Genomic DNA, 16,498 nt, shown 5'->3' with positions numbered 1-16,498 from the left:
ATTTCCCTGGAGCTCAAAATAAGGCAAGTTCTCTGACCCACTGGGTGGGGGAGGTTCATGTTGGTGACGAGGATATAGAATATAGACATAGGACATAGAACAGTCCAGCACAGTACAGGCACTTCGGCCCACGATGGTGCCGACCATTTATCCTAATCTAAGATCAACCTAACCTACACCCCTTCAATTTACTGCTGTCTATGTGCCTGTCCAAGAATCGCTTAAATGTCCCTAATGACTCTGACTCCACCACCTCTGCTGGCAGTGCATTCCACACACCCACCACTCTCTGTGTAAAGAACCGACCTCTGACATCTCCCCTATACCTTCCTCCAATCACCTTACAATTATGTCCCCTCATGACAGCCATTTCCGCTCTGGGGAAAAGTCTCTGGCTATCCACTCTATCCATGCCTCTCATCACCTTGTACGCCACTATCAAGTCAAAATATGTATGCATTGCATTCCCAAAGCTTGAAAACAATGACTACTATGAAAGCTGCTCCTCGTGAGCCGGCACTCCTGCAGTCAAAGCAAACCTCCAGAGCTTCCACCCCTCCCTTCCTCACTCTGTAGGGAGCCTCCTCCTCCGCTCTTTCCTCGGTTACAGACAAGTCATGCTCCAAATGTCCCTCTGATCACAACCTCCTTTACACGGAAGTGTTTTACGCTATCTTAACCCCACACTCTCCATCATGTTCCCTAAAACACTGTAAACTCTTTCCCTACCTCCCAAAGCCTCATCAAACTCGGCATTGCAGCATTTTACATAGCTCATGCTGTTAAATTGTTGACTTGTTTTACAAACTCGGACCAGACCCCAACCACATCCTCTGATACCGGGCATGAACCCAAATACTTTTTGAAAATCTGTCTAACTGTGAGGAAAGGTGACTTCGCTCCAGGAGGGAGACCAGGCAAAAACAGGGAAATAGTATATCCAAACAAACTTCACTATTAACAGTGTTAAACTGGATTTTCAGCACAGGTATATAGCTTACAATGACCAGTTAAGCAATGCTTAACAATAAAAGGAAACACTTTTATTAACTTTTAACCGATACCTTCTTTATTTCCAATCAAGCAAAACTCATCACAGGTCAACAACCACTTTATCCAATCTTTGGATACAGAGATCTTTTGAGAGACTGCTTGTAGAGAGAGAGAGGGAGATCCTGTCAGATTAATGCTGAATCTCTGACAGCCTTCTGCGGAAACTTACTTAAACACAATGTCTCTAACTACCTACTCCCCAGAAGTCAGAACAAAAACCCATTAGACCTCTCTTTGTAAACCTTTACAGGGTTTGAAAGAACGATGAGCTGACTTTTACCACATCGTAGTTGCAAAAGTGCCACTGAGATGTCTGGCTGTCTTTCAAACCAGGATTCAAAATAAAACGACAGCAGCAGATATAGACACACCTTAATCCAGGCTTTTGATACATTACTGCATCGGATACATAAATCACAATAAATATATACCAACGATTCCATTTATCACAGTTGGAGTGGCTGAATCAACTAACCTGTGGTCTGCAAATGACTCGTCGTTTTCAGCATTCAGAGTTCCGGCTGTGGCGAACATGATCGTGGTGTCCAGATCGCCAATGATACCAGACACAGCGCTGGCTGCCGTGATGCAAGCCTGTGTACCCCTGTTCCCTGCTTGAAGGGCAGACAGGACCAAGGATACCTGGCCAGGAAACAAGAAAACAATGAATCAGACCATGTCCAAATGCAGCAAGACCTGGACAATATCCAGGCTTGGGGCTGTCGAGTGGCAAGTGCCCCATGACATTCAATGGCATTACCATCGCTGAATCCCCCACAATCAACATCCTGGGGGTTACCATTGATCAGAAACTGAACTGGACCCAGTCACATTAATACTGTGGCTACCATGGAGCCTTCTCGGGCTACAAACTCAACATGAGCAAAAGCGAGATCTTCCCAGTACACCAGCAAGGGGGGGGGGGGGGGGGGGGGGGGGCAGCACTAAAGGGGCTGCCGTTCAAACAAGCCCGACATAAATTCCGCTACCTGGGGATCCAAATAGCCCATGACTGGAAAGGGATCCACAAATGGAACCTCATCAGCCTGGCGGAGGAAGTAAAAAAGGACCTGCAAAGATGGAACACACTCCCACTCTCCCTCGCAGGAAGAGTCCAGACGATCAAAATGAACGTACTGCCCAGGTTCCTCTTCCTGTTTAGATCCATTCCGATCTACATCCCCAAGGCCTTCTTCATAGCGCTGGACAAACTTATCATGGCGTTCGTATGGGGTGGTAAAAATGCTAGGATCCCAAAGAAGGTCCTACAGAAAACAAAATCCAGGGGGGGGCTAGCCCTCCCGAATCTACAATTCTACCACTGGGCGGCAACAGCCGAGCGAGTAAGGGGATGGATCCAGGAGCCAGAAGCCGAGTGGGTGCGTGCGGAGGAGGCCTCCTGCATGGGGACCTCCCTCCGGGCCCTCGCCACGGCAGCACTCCCATCCCCACCCAAAAAACACTCCAGCAGCCCAGTGGTGACAGCCACCCTCCAATCCTGGAACCAACTGCGGCAGCAATTTGGCCTGAACAAAATGTCGGACAAGGCTCCCATCTGCAACAACCATAGGTTCAAACCAGCACTGACTGACGCCACCTTCTTCGAGGCTATGTCCAAAGTGGTGGGGGTGAGGGTGGAGCCATGCCCGATAGTGGCGGTCTTCAGGGTTTCAGACCAGCCAGATCTATTCCTGGGGAGGAGGGCGGACGCCCTTGCCTTTGCCTCCCTGATTGCCCGCCGTAGAATCCTGTTTGGCTGGTGGCCAGCAGCACCGTCCAGAGCTGCGGACTGGCTGTCCGACCTCTCGGAATCTCTCCAAATGGAGAAAATCAAATTCGCCATCCGAGGGTCGGACGACGGCTTCCACAGAACGTGGGAGCCATTCATGCAATTGTTCCGGGACCTGTTTGTGGCCAACGTACAAGAGGAAGAATAGGGGAGGGGGGGGGGGCTACGGGCTCGTTACGGGGGTTTGATGGCTAGCTAAGGCCCAAAACCAAACTAAATAAATGCCAATAAACATGTTGGGGAATGTAAAATATGTATGCCGGCGAAGAGGGGGAGGCCACAATTATTACTACGAAGATGCTCACCTGTAAATATATATGTTAATTTTTGCGTGTTTTTTTTTCTCTCTCTAACAATTTGTAATTTGTTCAATATAAAACATGAAAACTGAATAAAAAACATTTATAAAAAAAAAAAATACTGTGGCTACCAGGGCAGGTCAAAGGCTAGGAATCCTACGGTGAGTAACTCACCTCCTGACCCACCAAAGCCTATCAATCAACGACAAGGCACAGGTCAGGAGTGTAATGGAATACTCTCCATCAATGTCGCTGGGTCAAAATCCTGGAACTCTCTCCCTAACAGCACTGTGGGTGTAGCTACACAACAGGGACTGCAGCGGTTGAAGAAGGCAGCTCCTCACCACTGGCTGAAGGGCAACTAGGGATGGGCAATAAATGCTGACCTAACCAGCGACGCCCACATCCCGTTAATGAACAAAAAGAGGTTAATTCAGAATAACAGACCGGCGGTCTCACCTGACCAGACTTGACTGAGACACAGTGCAAACAGGTTTGTGATTCTCCAGTTACTTATTGATCAGTATTTGGAAGCAATGAAGAGAAATAAACCCAATCAAAGCCCTTGTCTCAATCTACCTTAGAGGCACCTATTCAATAAATAAGCTGGACTCAAATATGGGTCCCGTCACATCAAATTTGATGATGTATCACTGCTTCGAGGACTGTTACATTTGAGATGAAGAGACTTTTGCAAAGGGATATAGTGAAAAGGCAGAAATACAGTCAGGTCGGGCGTGGTCTCACTGAATAGTGGAACAGGCTCGAGGGCCGAACGTACTCGCCCTGTCCTCTGTTTCTGTCTAACTAGCCAACACTTAACCCATTCCAGTTTTTACAGCTGTGTTTTACCCGGGATACTGAACACCAATATTCTGAGGAGCAAACCTCTATTATCACAGTTACCACTTAGCAGATGGGCCATGCGCCCTGACTCAAACATCGCTGTGACATACAGAAAGGAGACAGCATTGCAAGTTGCCAAAACTGCTCTACATCAATGCAGCCCAACCCATAGAATTCCTACAGTGCAGAAGTAGGCCATTCGGCCCATCAAGTCTGCATCGACCTTCTGAAAGAGCACCTTACCGAGGCCCTTTCCCCCACCCTATCCCCATAAACCCATCATCCTTTTGGACACTAAGGGACCATTTAGCACGGCCAATTCACCTCATCTGCACAGCTTTGGACTGTGGGAGGAAACCGGAGCACCCGGAGGAAACCCACGCAGACACGGGGAGAACGTGCAGACTCCACACAGAGGCCGGAATTGAACCCGGGTCCCTGGTGCTGTGAGGCAGCAGTGCTAACCACCGTGCTCCGAAACCATGCGCAAGATCTTCCACGATTTTGGGGAAATAGGTTGGAATTCTCCGGCCGTTGGGATTCATTTTTCCTGCCGGGTTTCCGGGTGATGTGGGGCGGCTTCAATGGGAAATCCCATTGTCAAGCAGCTGGAGTAGTGTCTCCCACCGCCAGGGAGCAGCGCGCTGTTGGGAAACACACGGCTGGGGCGGGGGGGGGGGGGGGAGCGGAGATTTCCGCCGACCATCTTTTCTGTCCGTCTGGGAAAAGCTTCCATCCAAGGTCTTCTCTACGAGATAGGCTGGCTGACAGAACCTTTCTTTATCCTGAAGGCGGAAGGATCAGCTGACAGTCTGCTCCCTACAGCGACACAAAGGATCAAAAAAGCGGGGGGATTGGAGAGTCTGCTGCTCCCTCACCTTCTCAGTCACCGCCCGGGCACACTCGATGAGCTCTCTCTTTGTGAAGCTGTCGGTGGGACTGATTTGAACAGCGCCAGCTTTCTGTACCAGGAAGATGCAGCCGTGGCCAAGATCCTGCACTCGAGTCTTAATCTGGAATCCAATCTGCAGAGAAATGGCAGCAGATTATTTACTGAAACCTGTGTTCACACAGAGGCCACTGAGGGTGATAGCCGAGCCTGGGAACAGAAGTGACATATGAACAACTCCACTCAGAAGGTCAGTGCGCGTCTCCATCTTGTGTTAATTGTATATTAATTACATTTAATTATTTTCAGGTGGAGGGCATTCATTAGGGTTACACTCAAGCACCTAGAAAGAGACACTATTTGAAACTGAGGAGTGGTTGGGTTAGGAGGGATATGTTTGTAATGCTTCACTCTGCAAATAAATGTGGGACCAAGGAATCCTTTACCAACTGGCTCTCCGGGATTGAACACCCGACATTCTTCCGGAATCTGATGTTGTCGAAATGCAGAGGCCGACGGAGAGACAATGAAGCTGTGAAATCGTCATTAAAAGCCACACCGTGGGCTGAATAGCTGGCTTGTAATGCAGAACAAAGCCAGCAGCGCGGGTTCAATTCCCGTACCGGCCTCCCCGAACAGGTGCCGGAATGTGGCTGCTAGGGGCTTTTCACAGTAACTTCATTGAAGCCTACTTGTGACAATAAACAATTATTAATATTATATTACTATTAAAAGCCCAACCATTTAAAAACCCAACCTTTCCTACAATGGGCCATAATTTCATAGAATTTACAATGCAGAAGGAGGCTATTCGGCCCATCGAGTCTGCACCGGCTCTTGGAAAGAACACCCTGCCCAAGCCCATACTGCCACCCTATCCCCATAACCCAGTAACCCCACCCAACACTAAGGGCAATTTAGCATGGCCAATTCACCTAACCTGCACATCTTTGGACTGTAGGAGGAAACCGGAGCACCCGGAGGAAACCCACGCACACACGGGGAGAACGTGCAGACTCCACACAGACAGTGACCCAAGCCGGGATTCGAACCTGGGACTCTGGAGCTGTGAAGCATTTGTGCTAACCCCTATGCTACCGTGCTGCCCTAATGTCCTTAGAGTGTGGGGCGGTGGGCGGTCGGAGGCCTGGTGGTGGTGGTGGGGCGGTCAGACATTGGAAGAGGTGGGAGGGAAGTTGTGGGGGAGGGCAGGATATATTGTGAGTGGGGGGAGGGGTTGGGGAATGGTTAGTTGGGGTGGGGTGCGTTGGGGAGCCCCCTAGGGAGGGGGTAGGGGATCAGTGGGTGGGGGAGGGCCCAGTAGGGGTTGGGTTTTGTGGGTGCGTTCCTGTGGGGGATCAGTCTGGATGTTTACAACAATTACCTGGAAGATAGAAGAGGTTTTACTTCTTCAAACCTTTTCGGAGTAACTATGAATGTAACCCTCGTGAGATCATCGGGAGTTTGTGATTTAAATCAGATTTTTGGGTGATTCCTACCGCAGGGCGATTGTCCAGAGAAAGTCAGCATCTTACCTTATCTGGAAAACTCCCAGAAGGACCCCCAGGACATCTTTGGGGTACCCCCCACAATCTGACACCGGGGAGCTCGGACAATACAGCCCAACACATCACAGAAGCAGGCCATTTGGCCCAACAGATATGAGCTAGTATTCCTGTTCAAAGGTTCCGTGGGGAAGTGTTGATGGATTTGAGCTGGACAAGGTATGAACATAGAACATAAAACATAGAACAGTACAGCACAGAACAGGCCCTTCGGCCCTCAATGTTGTGCCGAGCCGTGATCACCCTACTCAAACCCACGTATCCACCCTATACCCGTAACCCAACAACCCCCCCCCCCCTTAACGTTACTTTTAGGACACTACGGGCAATTTAGCATGGCCAATCCACCTAACCCGCACATCTTTGGACTGTGGGAGGAAACCGGAGCACCCGGAGGAAACCCACGCACACACGGGGAGGACGTGCAGACTCCACACAGACAGTGACATGCCGGGAATCGAACCTGGGACCCTGGAGCTGTGAAGCATTTATGCTGACCACCATGCTACCCTGCTGCAAGCTCGTAACATAATTGCTACTCGGCTAGTAATCTGGAAATTGAGCAGATGAAATGACTGTTCATGGAGTCAGAGTTTTTACAACACAGAAGGAGGCCCTTCAGCCCATCATGTCTGTGCCGGCCATCAAGCATCAATCTCCCCCAATCCCATTTCTCAGCACTTGCTCCATAGCGCTGCGGCGTTTCAGGTGCTCGTCTAAACACTTCTTAAATGTTGCGAGGGTTCCTGCCTCTACCACCCTTTCAGGCAGCGAGTTCCAGACTCCCACCATCTCCAAATCCCCTCTAAACCTCCTGCCCCTTACCCAAAATCTATGCCCCTGGGTACTGACCCCTCCACCAAGGGGAAAGGTCTTATCCAGCCTATCTATCAGATTTACCCCATCACCAAAAGCAGCAACACTCCCAGGAGAGCAAATAACCAAAGCAGCCTCCCGGGGACGACAGAAGCTGGACGCTAAACATCAGCTTGACCAACGCCGCCCCCATGACGGATTAACCCCTGTAGTTAACCAACGGCCTACCTCCTCAGTGTCAGCTGTGGCCGTAGCAAGTCGTCCTTGGTGAGCGAGGTGGCCATACTCCGTGGTCACTTGAGAGGCCAGGCCCCCCAGCTCCTCGGGGCTGGTGACAGATTTGGACATCTGTGGAGAGAGCGAGTGAGGGGGGGTCAATAGTCAAACTGGGTTGTCAGAAGGAGGCAGCTGAGTGAAGCAAACAAGGCAGCTTGATTCGCGAGGGGACTGAAAAACCAGGGGGGGTGCTGAAATTAGGCAGGGATAATGTTACCACAAACATTGAACAAAAATTCCTTTCCAAATTTGAGCATTAATCCGACCAAACTCTTATTAACATTTGCAAAGTTTGATTTCAACTGAGAGACTTGCAATACTAACAAATTGCAGTTGTGTTTATGTGTGCACACATGCCTGTATAGGCGTGTGGTGTGGCGTGGTATGCACCTGTGTACTTGTGTGTGGTGTGCACCTGTGCACGTGTGTGGCATGGTGTAGTGTACACCTGTGTGCGTGTGTGGGGCGTGGTGTACACCTGTGCGCGTGTGTGGGGCGTGGTGTGTGTGTGGCATGGTGTAGTGTACACCTGTGTGCGTGTGTGGGGCGTGGTGTACACCTGTGCGCGTGTGTGGGGCGTGGTGTGTGTGTGGCGTGGTGTACACCTATGCGCGTGTGTGGGGCGTGGTGTGCACCTGTGTGCGTGTGTGTGGCGTGGCGTACACCTGTGCGCGTGTGTGTGTGTGTGGCATGGTGTACACCTATGCGCGTGTGTGGGGCGTGGTGTGCACCTGTGTGCGTGTGTGTGGCGTGGCGTACACCTGTGCGCGTGTGTGTGTGTGTGGCGTGGTGTACACCTGTGCGCGTGTGTGTGGCGTGGTGTGAAACTGCATGCATGTGTATGGCATGGTTGGCAAACAGTGGTAGGATTAGATGGAGACAATGGATTTACAAAAGGTAAATCATATTTGACAAATCTACTGGAATTATTCGAGGATGTAACTAGCAGAGTTGATGAGGGGGAGACAGTGGATGGAATTTATTTGGACTTTCAGAAGGCTTTCAACAAAGTCCCACATGAGAGATTAGTGTGAGAAATTAAAGGGCATGAGATTAGGGGTAGTGTGTTGAGATGATAGAAAGCTGGTTGGCAGACAGGAAACAAAGAGTAGGAATTAACGGGTCTTTTTCCAATTGGCAGGCAGTAACTAGTGGGATACCACAGGGATCGGTGCTGGGATCCCAGCTAGTCACAATATATATATTAGATGAGAGAACAAAATGCCATATCTCCAATTGATGACAGAAAGCTGGGTGTGAGGGTGAGGTGGAAGCACAGATTCTTCAGTGTAATTTGGAACGGCTGAGTGAGTCGGCAAATTCATGGCTGATGCGGTGTAATGTGGTTTAAATGTGAAGTTATCCGCTTTGATAAAAACATAGAAGATAGGAGCAGGAGGAGGCCATTTGGCCCTTCGAGCCTGCTCCGCCATTCATCATGATCATGGCTGACCATCCAACTCAATAGCCTAATCCTGCTTTCTCCCCATTCTCCCCAAGAGATATATCCAACTCCTTCAAGAAAACTTTAAATGATTTAGCATCAACTACTTCCTGTGATAACAAATTCCACAGGCCCCCCACTCTCTGGGTGAAGACATTTTTCCTGATCTCAGTCCTGGAGCAGCGAAGTGTTTACCAGACAGATCCCTGGGATGGTGAGACGTAGGTCCGAGGAGAGATTGAGTCGGTTAGGATTATATTCACTGGCGTTCAGAAGAATGACGAGGGAATCTCATAGAAATCTATATAATTCCAACAAGACTAGACAGGAAGGATGTTCCCGATGGTGGGGGTCCCGAACCGAGGTCGCAGTCCGAGGATACGGGACAGCCATTTTGGACCGAGATGAGGAGAAATATCTTCACCCGGAGACTGGCGAGTCTGTGGAATTCACTACCAGAGAGAGTAGTTAAGGCCAAACATTGTGTGTTCAAGGAGCTGGATATAGAACTTAGGCAAAAGAATCAAAGGATTTGGGGGGGGAGGGGGGGAAGCGGCAACTGTCACTGAGTTGGATGATCAACCATGATTATATTGATAGGTGGGTCAGGGTCGGAGGGCTGATGGCTTCCTGCTCCTATTTTCTATGTTTTGATGTTAGTGTGTGGGCCTGGTGTGCCCCTGTGTACGTGTGTGGGGGGTCTGGTGTGTCCCTGTGTACGTGTGTGGGGGCCTGGTGTGCCCCTGTGTACGTGTGTGGGGGCCTGGTGTGTCCCTGTGTACGTGTGTGGGGGCCTGGTGTGTCCCTGTGTATGTGTGTGGGGGCCTGGTGTGTCCCTGTGTACGTGTGTGGGGGCCTGGTGTGTCCCTGTGTACGTGTGTGGGGGCCTGGTGTGTCCCTGTGTACGTGTGTATGGGCCTGGTGTGCCCCGTGTAGGTGTGTGTGGGCCTGGTGTGCCCCTGTGTACGTGTGTGTGTGGGCCTGGTGTGTCCCTGTGTACGTGTGTGTGGGGGCCTGGTGTGCCCCTGTGTACGTGTGTGTGGGGGCCTGGTGTGTCCCTGTGTACGTGTGTGTGGCCTGGTGTGTCCCTGTGTACGTGTGTGGGGGCCTGGTGTGCCCCTGTGTACGTGTGTGGGGGCCTGATGTGTCCCTGTGTACGTGTGTGGGGGCCTGGTGTGTCCCTGTGTACGTGTGTGGGGGCCTGGTGTGTCCTTGTGTACGTGTGTGGGGGCCTGGTGTGTCCCTGTGTACGTGTGTGGGCCTGGTGTGCCCCTGTGTACGTGTGTGTGGGCCTGGTGTGTCCCTGTGTACGTGTGTGTGGGCCTGGTGTGTCCCTGTGTACGTGTGAGAGACCTGGTGTGCCCCTGTGTACGTGTGTGTGGGCCTGGTGTGTCCCTGTGTACGTGTGTGTGGGCCTGGTGTGCCCCTGTGTACGTGTGTGGGGGCCTGGTGTGTCCCTGTGTACGTGTGTGGGGGCCTGGTGTGTCCCTGTGTACGTGTGTGGGGGCCTGGTGTGTCCCTGTGTACGTGTGTGGGGGCTTGGTGTGTCCCTGTGTACGTGTGTATGGGCCTGGTGTGCCCCGTGTAGGTGTGTGTGGGCCTGGTGTGTCCCTGTGTACGTGTGTGTGTGGGCCTGGTGTGCCCCTGTGTACGTGTGTGGGGGCCTGGTGTGTCCCTGTGTATGTGTGTGGGGGCCTGGTGTGCCCCTGTGTACGTGTGCGGGGGCCTGGTGTGTCCCTGTGTACGTGTGTGGGGGTCTGGTGTGTCCCTGTGTACGTGTGTGTGGGCCTGGTGTGTCCCTGTGTACGTGTGTGGGGGCCTGGTGTGTCCCTGTGTACGTGTGTGGGGGCCTGGTGTGTCCCTGTGTACGTGTGTGGGGGTCTGGTGTGTCCCTGTGTACGTGTGTGTGGGCCTGGTGTGTCCCTGTGTACGTGTGTGGGGGCCTGGTGTGTCCCTGTGTACGTGTGTGGGGGCCTGGTGTGTCCCTGTGTACGTGTGTGGGCCTGGTGTGCCCCTGTGTACGTGTGTGGGGGCCTGGTGTGCCCCTGTGTACGTGTGTGTGGGCCTGGTGTGCCCCTGTGTACGTGTGTGGGGGCCTGGTGTACCCCTGTGTACGTGTGTGGGGGCCTGGTGTACCCCTGTGTACGTGTGTGGGGGCCTGGCGTGTCCCTGTGTACGTGTGTGGGCCTGGTGTGCCCCTGTGTACGTGTGTGTGGGCCTGGTGTGTCCCTGTGTACGTGTGGGGGGGCCTGGTGTGCCCCTGTGTACGTGTGTGGGGGCCTGGTGTGTCCCTGTGTACGTGAGAGAGACCTGGTGTGCCCCTGTGTACTTGTGTGGGCCTGGTGTGCCCCTGTGTACGTGTGTGTGGGCCTGGTGTGCCCCTGTGTACGTGTGTGTGGGCCTGGTGTGCCCCTGTGTACGTGTGTGTGGGCCTGGTGTGCCCCTGTGTACGTGTGTGTGGGCCTGGTGTGCCCCTGTGTACGTGTGTGTGGGCCTGGTGTGCCCCTGTGTACGTGTGTGAGACCTGGTGTGCCCGAGTACGTATGTAGGGCCTGGTGTGCCCCTGTGTACGTGTGTGTGGGCCTGGTGTACCCCTGTGTACGTGTGGGGGGGTCTGGTGTGCCCCTGTGTACGTGTGTGAGACCTGGTGTGCCCCTGTGTACGTGTGTGTGGGCCTGGTGTGCCCCTGTGTACGTGTGTGTGGGCCTGGTGTACCCCTGTGTACGTGTGAGAGACCTGGTGTACCCCTGTGTACGTGTGGGGGGGTCTGGTGTGCCCCTGTGTACGTGTGGGGGGGTCTGGTGTGCCCCTGTGTACGTGTGAGAGACCTGGTGTACCCCTGTGTACGTGTGTGAGACCTGGTGTGCCCGAGTACGTATGTAGGGCCTGGTGTGCCATTGTGTACGTGTGTGTGGCATGGTGTGCGTGGCATGGTGTGCGTGTGTATGTGCGTGCGTGTGGCCTGTGTACGTGCATCTGTCTTACATCCTGCAGTGCGATGTGCACTGGAGCAGGCCAATTCGAAACACACAAACCCACCATGTTACTCTGGCCAGATTCCCTGTGCCTCACTTACCATCTCCTGAGCCGTGACTGCTATGGCCTTGGAATATTTTACCATGGTGGTTTGATAGTCCACAAAGCTTCCGTCAGGATCAGGTGGTGTTCCCTCATCAAGCTGGAAGAATAGAATAGCATCAGCAGGAATCCAATTATTAACACACATGGATTGGCTGACATTGAGCTAGTAACAGAGTGCGAGAGTGGTCTTTGTCTGAAGTGTTTTATGAAGTGACAACCTTTTTGAACACCAAGAGGGAAGAGGCGATTTGCTGGGTGCCTGCCCGCAGCTAACGGCCTGGAGTCATTCCAGCCACGAGGGAAATTCATTTGCTTCGCTCACTCAAAGGTGGAGAGTTATGTTGGAAAGCGAGGGAATGCAATCTCCCACGCCGTTGCTTCCAGATTGTGACCAGACGGGTCAGCGAGAAGGAAAGTCTCCACACCATGTACGCACCATGTAGCAACAGACGTGGTGACTGAGGCATCATAGAATCCCTATAGTACAGAGGGAGGCCACTTGGCCCATCGGGTCTGCACCGATCCTCCGAAAGAGCTCTCCACCCAGGTTTACTCCCACGCTATATCCCCATAACCTCAGCCGCACATCCCCGGACACTAAGGGGCAATTTTAGCATTGCTACTCTGTGCATCTTTGGACTGTGGGAGGAAACCGGAGCACCCGGAGGAAAACAACCCTGGAAGGGGGAGGGAGGAGAGAACGTGCAGACTCCGTACAGACAGTCAACCAAGGCCGGAATTGAACCCGAATCCCTGGCGCTGGAGGCAGCAATGCTAACCACTGTGCCATCGTCCAGCCTTCGAAACAGGACACTGGATAGATTCTATCGATGAAGCAACGTGACAATGTGCCAACTTTACTGCTCATCAGCAGGTTGGAATTCTGGAAGTGCTGTTGAGATGTCACGGATCTCACACCTGACCTCGATGCCCACACTCTGCTTACAATACAATTGGAAGTACAACCCAAATCTTATTGAACATAGAACATAGAACAGTACAGCACAGAACAGGCCCTTCGGCCCTCAATGTTGTGCCGAGCCATGATCACCCTACTCAAACCCACGTATCCACCCTATACCCGTAACCCAACAACACCCCCCTTAACCTTACTTTCATTAGGACACTACGGGCAATTTAGCATGGCCAATCCACCTAACCCGCACATCTTTGGACTGTGGGAGGAAACCGGAGCACCCGGAGGAAACCCACGCACACAGGGGGAGGACGTGCAGACTCCACACAGACAGTGACCCAGCCGGGAATCGAACCTGGGACCCTGGAGCTGTGAAGCATTTATGCTAACCACCATGCTACCCTGCTGCCCCTATTGAGTTACAATAAATTATCGCATTGAAAGACCATTTGCAATTTCAGCGTCGTGTTCAACTCTGAGCTGAGCATTAAATCCCTCATTAGGTCAAGGAATATTGGAACACGTAATCGGTCGGATTGTGGTTTCTACACTCGGAGCCCCAAATCTCAATTTCTCCAGTTTCCAGCTCGTCGCCATTTAGTTCGACCTAACCACTTCATTTGGTGTCTATTGCCATGAACACTTGCTTGCCCCTCAAACACTGCCCGGTCTCTGCCCCAGATGTGACCGACAATACTGATCCTCCCATCGTCTCACTCCCGGACCCACCAACAGTAACCCAACTCGCACCACGTCCCATTCTGCTATCGCCCCTGTGTTTGCTGCCCAGCATTGGCTCAACGTTAGAGGTCCTTACCCTAGTTTTCAAGTTCCTCCCTGGCCTCCTCCCTCCCCCATCACTGTAACCTCCTCCAGCCCAGAAAGATCTCTGCATTCTCCCAACACTGACCCCTTGCACATCCTCAATTTCAGTTGTTCCGTCATTCGTGGCCTTGCCTTGCGATGTCCAGGACCCACGCTCTGGAATTCCCTCCCTGAGCGTCTTTCCCTCAGACACTCTCTCCTTCTGGAACACTTCCTTTATCTCTTTGACCGTATTGTGTGATGGCCTTCACGTGTGGCTCAGAGTCCGATTCTGCCAGACATGGCTCCAGAGGAGCAGCTTGGGCCGTTTTCTACGTTTAAAAGTGCCAGACAAATGCGAGTTCGCGTTGAACTGGAAGTTGTGAGGGAGAGGAACAATTAGTGCAGACAAACCACATGAAAAGGACTCACTCTGTTCATTGCATCGGCGATGGCATCGACCATACCGCCCACCATCCCGATGTCACTGGCAGCCTCGTTCAGAGTCACCATGATGTCATCCACGGCCTCCTTCATCAGCTGAGCAGCCTCTGTGATCGCATCGTGTGTGTGCGCCGCCTGCGGAGCAATCGATACGCAACAGCGTTACTACCTGGCAGACGCTACAACATGGAATTGAATACACTGCCCAGCTAATTCCACTTGGCAAAACCCACCACACCAGGATGATCAGTCTCACCGGAGGTCATGCCAGGTTACCGTCCCACATTAGCGCAAGTTCGCACTGATATCACTGGGCGGGCAGTGATTCATGTCTGGGCCATCCAAGAAGCCTGGCTCGTGACGAGCCCAGTCTAAATCTCTTGGCAACACACACAAAGCGATTTAACAATGTTTGGCCATACCAAACTCAGAATAGAACCATAGAATTCCTACAATGCAGACCATTCGGCCCTACCCAGGTCCAGTCACCCACCCTATCCCTGTAACCCCACCTAACCTGTGCATCCCTGGACACTACGGGCAATTTAGCACGGCCAATCCACCTAACCTGCACATCTTTGCGCTGTGGGAGGAAACCGGAGCACCCGGAGGAAACCCACGCACACACGGGGGGAACGTGCAGACTCCGCACAGACAATCATCCAAGGCTGGAATTGAACCCGGGTCCCTAACGCTGTGAGACAGCAGTGCTAACCACTGTGACGCCAGACCTCTCCTTTGTCATGAATATGTAGTTTGTAATTTGTGTTTTATACAACAGTTTGGGGAATTAAGGTTTGAACTGCAGATAAATGGGGGCACTTGATTGAAAAAGTGATAACCAACCCTGAAAGCATATTTATCTGAGTTAGGAAGGGGAGGTAGGCAAAGGTGTATTAGTCAGTTACATTTCCTGTCCGTTTCATTATAATACTCTACATAATAAAAGGCTAGTTGTGTTTTAAAGGTACAAACCTGGTGACTGTGTTCTTTTGGGCTCAACCAAGGAGCTTAGGTATGTTAAATAAGATCTAATTTCACCTGTGTTGCGACTCTGGGTCAAATGGAGCGGAGATTGACCGTGCACTGTCCCAGGGGGCCGTAACACAAAGACAGACACGAAATACTCATCCAACGCCTCTACCATTTCCTTCTTTCCCTTTATCAATTCCTCAGTCTCACCCGTGAAGGGACCAATTTCCTTTTTAAATGCATTTCCAGCGAACTTTCTCTTGTATTCTAACAGGGCAAGGCCATTCGGCCCATCGAGCCTGGGGTCTTTGACCGGTATTTTCTGCCACGCCGTGGACAGGAGCAGCGAACCATTCAAACGGCTGCTGTCTCCGGAGGGGCTGGAAGATCCCACCAATGGGAGGGGCTGGAAAATGCTGGTCTTTCTTTCCCAATGGAACATATCTTTGCTGACCATTCTGAAATATTTTCTGAAATACCCTTCGCTGTTTCTCTCCTGTCCCCTACCCCTTAACCTCGTTTCGCAATCCACCTTCGCCAAACCCGCCCTCAAATCGTCTCTCCCTCAATCTCAACACAATATTCAATCACGTTATTGTCACTGGGCTTGATTAATGAGAAAACATAACCACAACTCTTGAATAAACCAAACAGAAACCTGTCAAGTCACGCACACGCCTGGGTATAAAATCATTCAGAAATTTCTGCCTGATCTCTTGTCAAAGTTGCCAGAGGGCCACCGTGTGTCAGTGAACAATCACAGAGCATCAGAAATGTCGACATCAAAAAACATTTTTGATCTTTTTGTACGTCTGCATCTGTCACCCGACTGGAAATAATTAAAGACAGGAAGGATTTACTGAACTATTCATACCACCCCCACAACATGCAGTCTCATCACTGACTGTAGTTAATGTAATAACAAGTTCTTATTGTGATACTGACACTACTGAGAGCCACTTAATCCTCGAGTAATGACAGGCAGCACGCTTCCACAAAGCGAACACTAAGCTGCAACAATCACAGGGTTTGCATTCATAAATGATGCAGAGAAGCTGTCCTCCGAATGGTCAGCAACTTCCAACACCAAGGATCAAACATCCCCAATGCATATTGCTGAAAACACTCAGCCACGCTCTCACTCATGAACCCCCGGCACTCTCAATCACTGCCCCACCCACAGGCACCCTCCCCCACTACTCTCCTGGCACTCAATCACACCCCCACCCCCCAGACACCCCTCCCCCAACACCCCCCCGGCACTCTCACCCACCACTCCCCTGGCACCCTCCCCCACACCTCCC

General features: G+C 51.8%; 1 protein-coding gene across 1 annotated transcript in view; it reads right to left on the bottom strand.

The window, feature by feature from the left end:
* Nucleotides 1-16,498, bottom strand: part of LOC119956733 (talin-2) — a 369,765-nt gene that overhangs the window by 62,284 nt on the left and 290,983 nt on the right. Inside the window, exons 39-43 of the mRNA XM_038784070.1 lie at nt 14,211-14,357; nt 12,054-12,155; nt 7,486-7,605; nt 4,866-5,012; nt 1,529-1,695 (exon numbers count right to left, since the gene is read on the bottom strand). Coding sequence (XP_038639998.1) covers nt 1,529-1,695; nt 4,866-5,012; nt 7,486-7,605; nt 12,054-12,155; nt 14,211-14,357 — 683 coding nt within the window. The remainder of the gene's footprint in view (nt 1-1,528; nt 1,696-4,865; nt 5,013-7,485; nt 7,606-12,053; nt 12,156-14,210; nt 14,358-16,498) is intronic.

The sequence above is a fragment of the Scyliorhinus canicula genome, chromosome 24 (genome assembly GCF_902713615.1).
Source record: "Scyliorhinus canicula chromosome 24, sScyCan1.1, whole genome shotgun sequence".
NCBI classification, from domain to species: Eukaryota; Metazoa; Chordata; class Chondrichthyes; order Carcharhiniformes; family Scyliorhinidae; genus Scyliorhinus; species Scyliorhinus canicula.
Note: the sequence above shows the minus strand (reverse complement) of the source record. Positions and strands in the feature narration are given on the sequence as shown.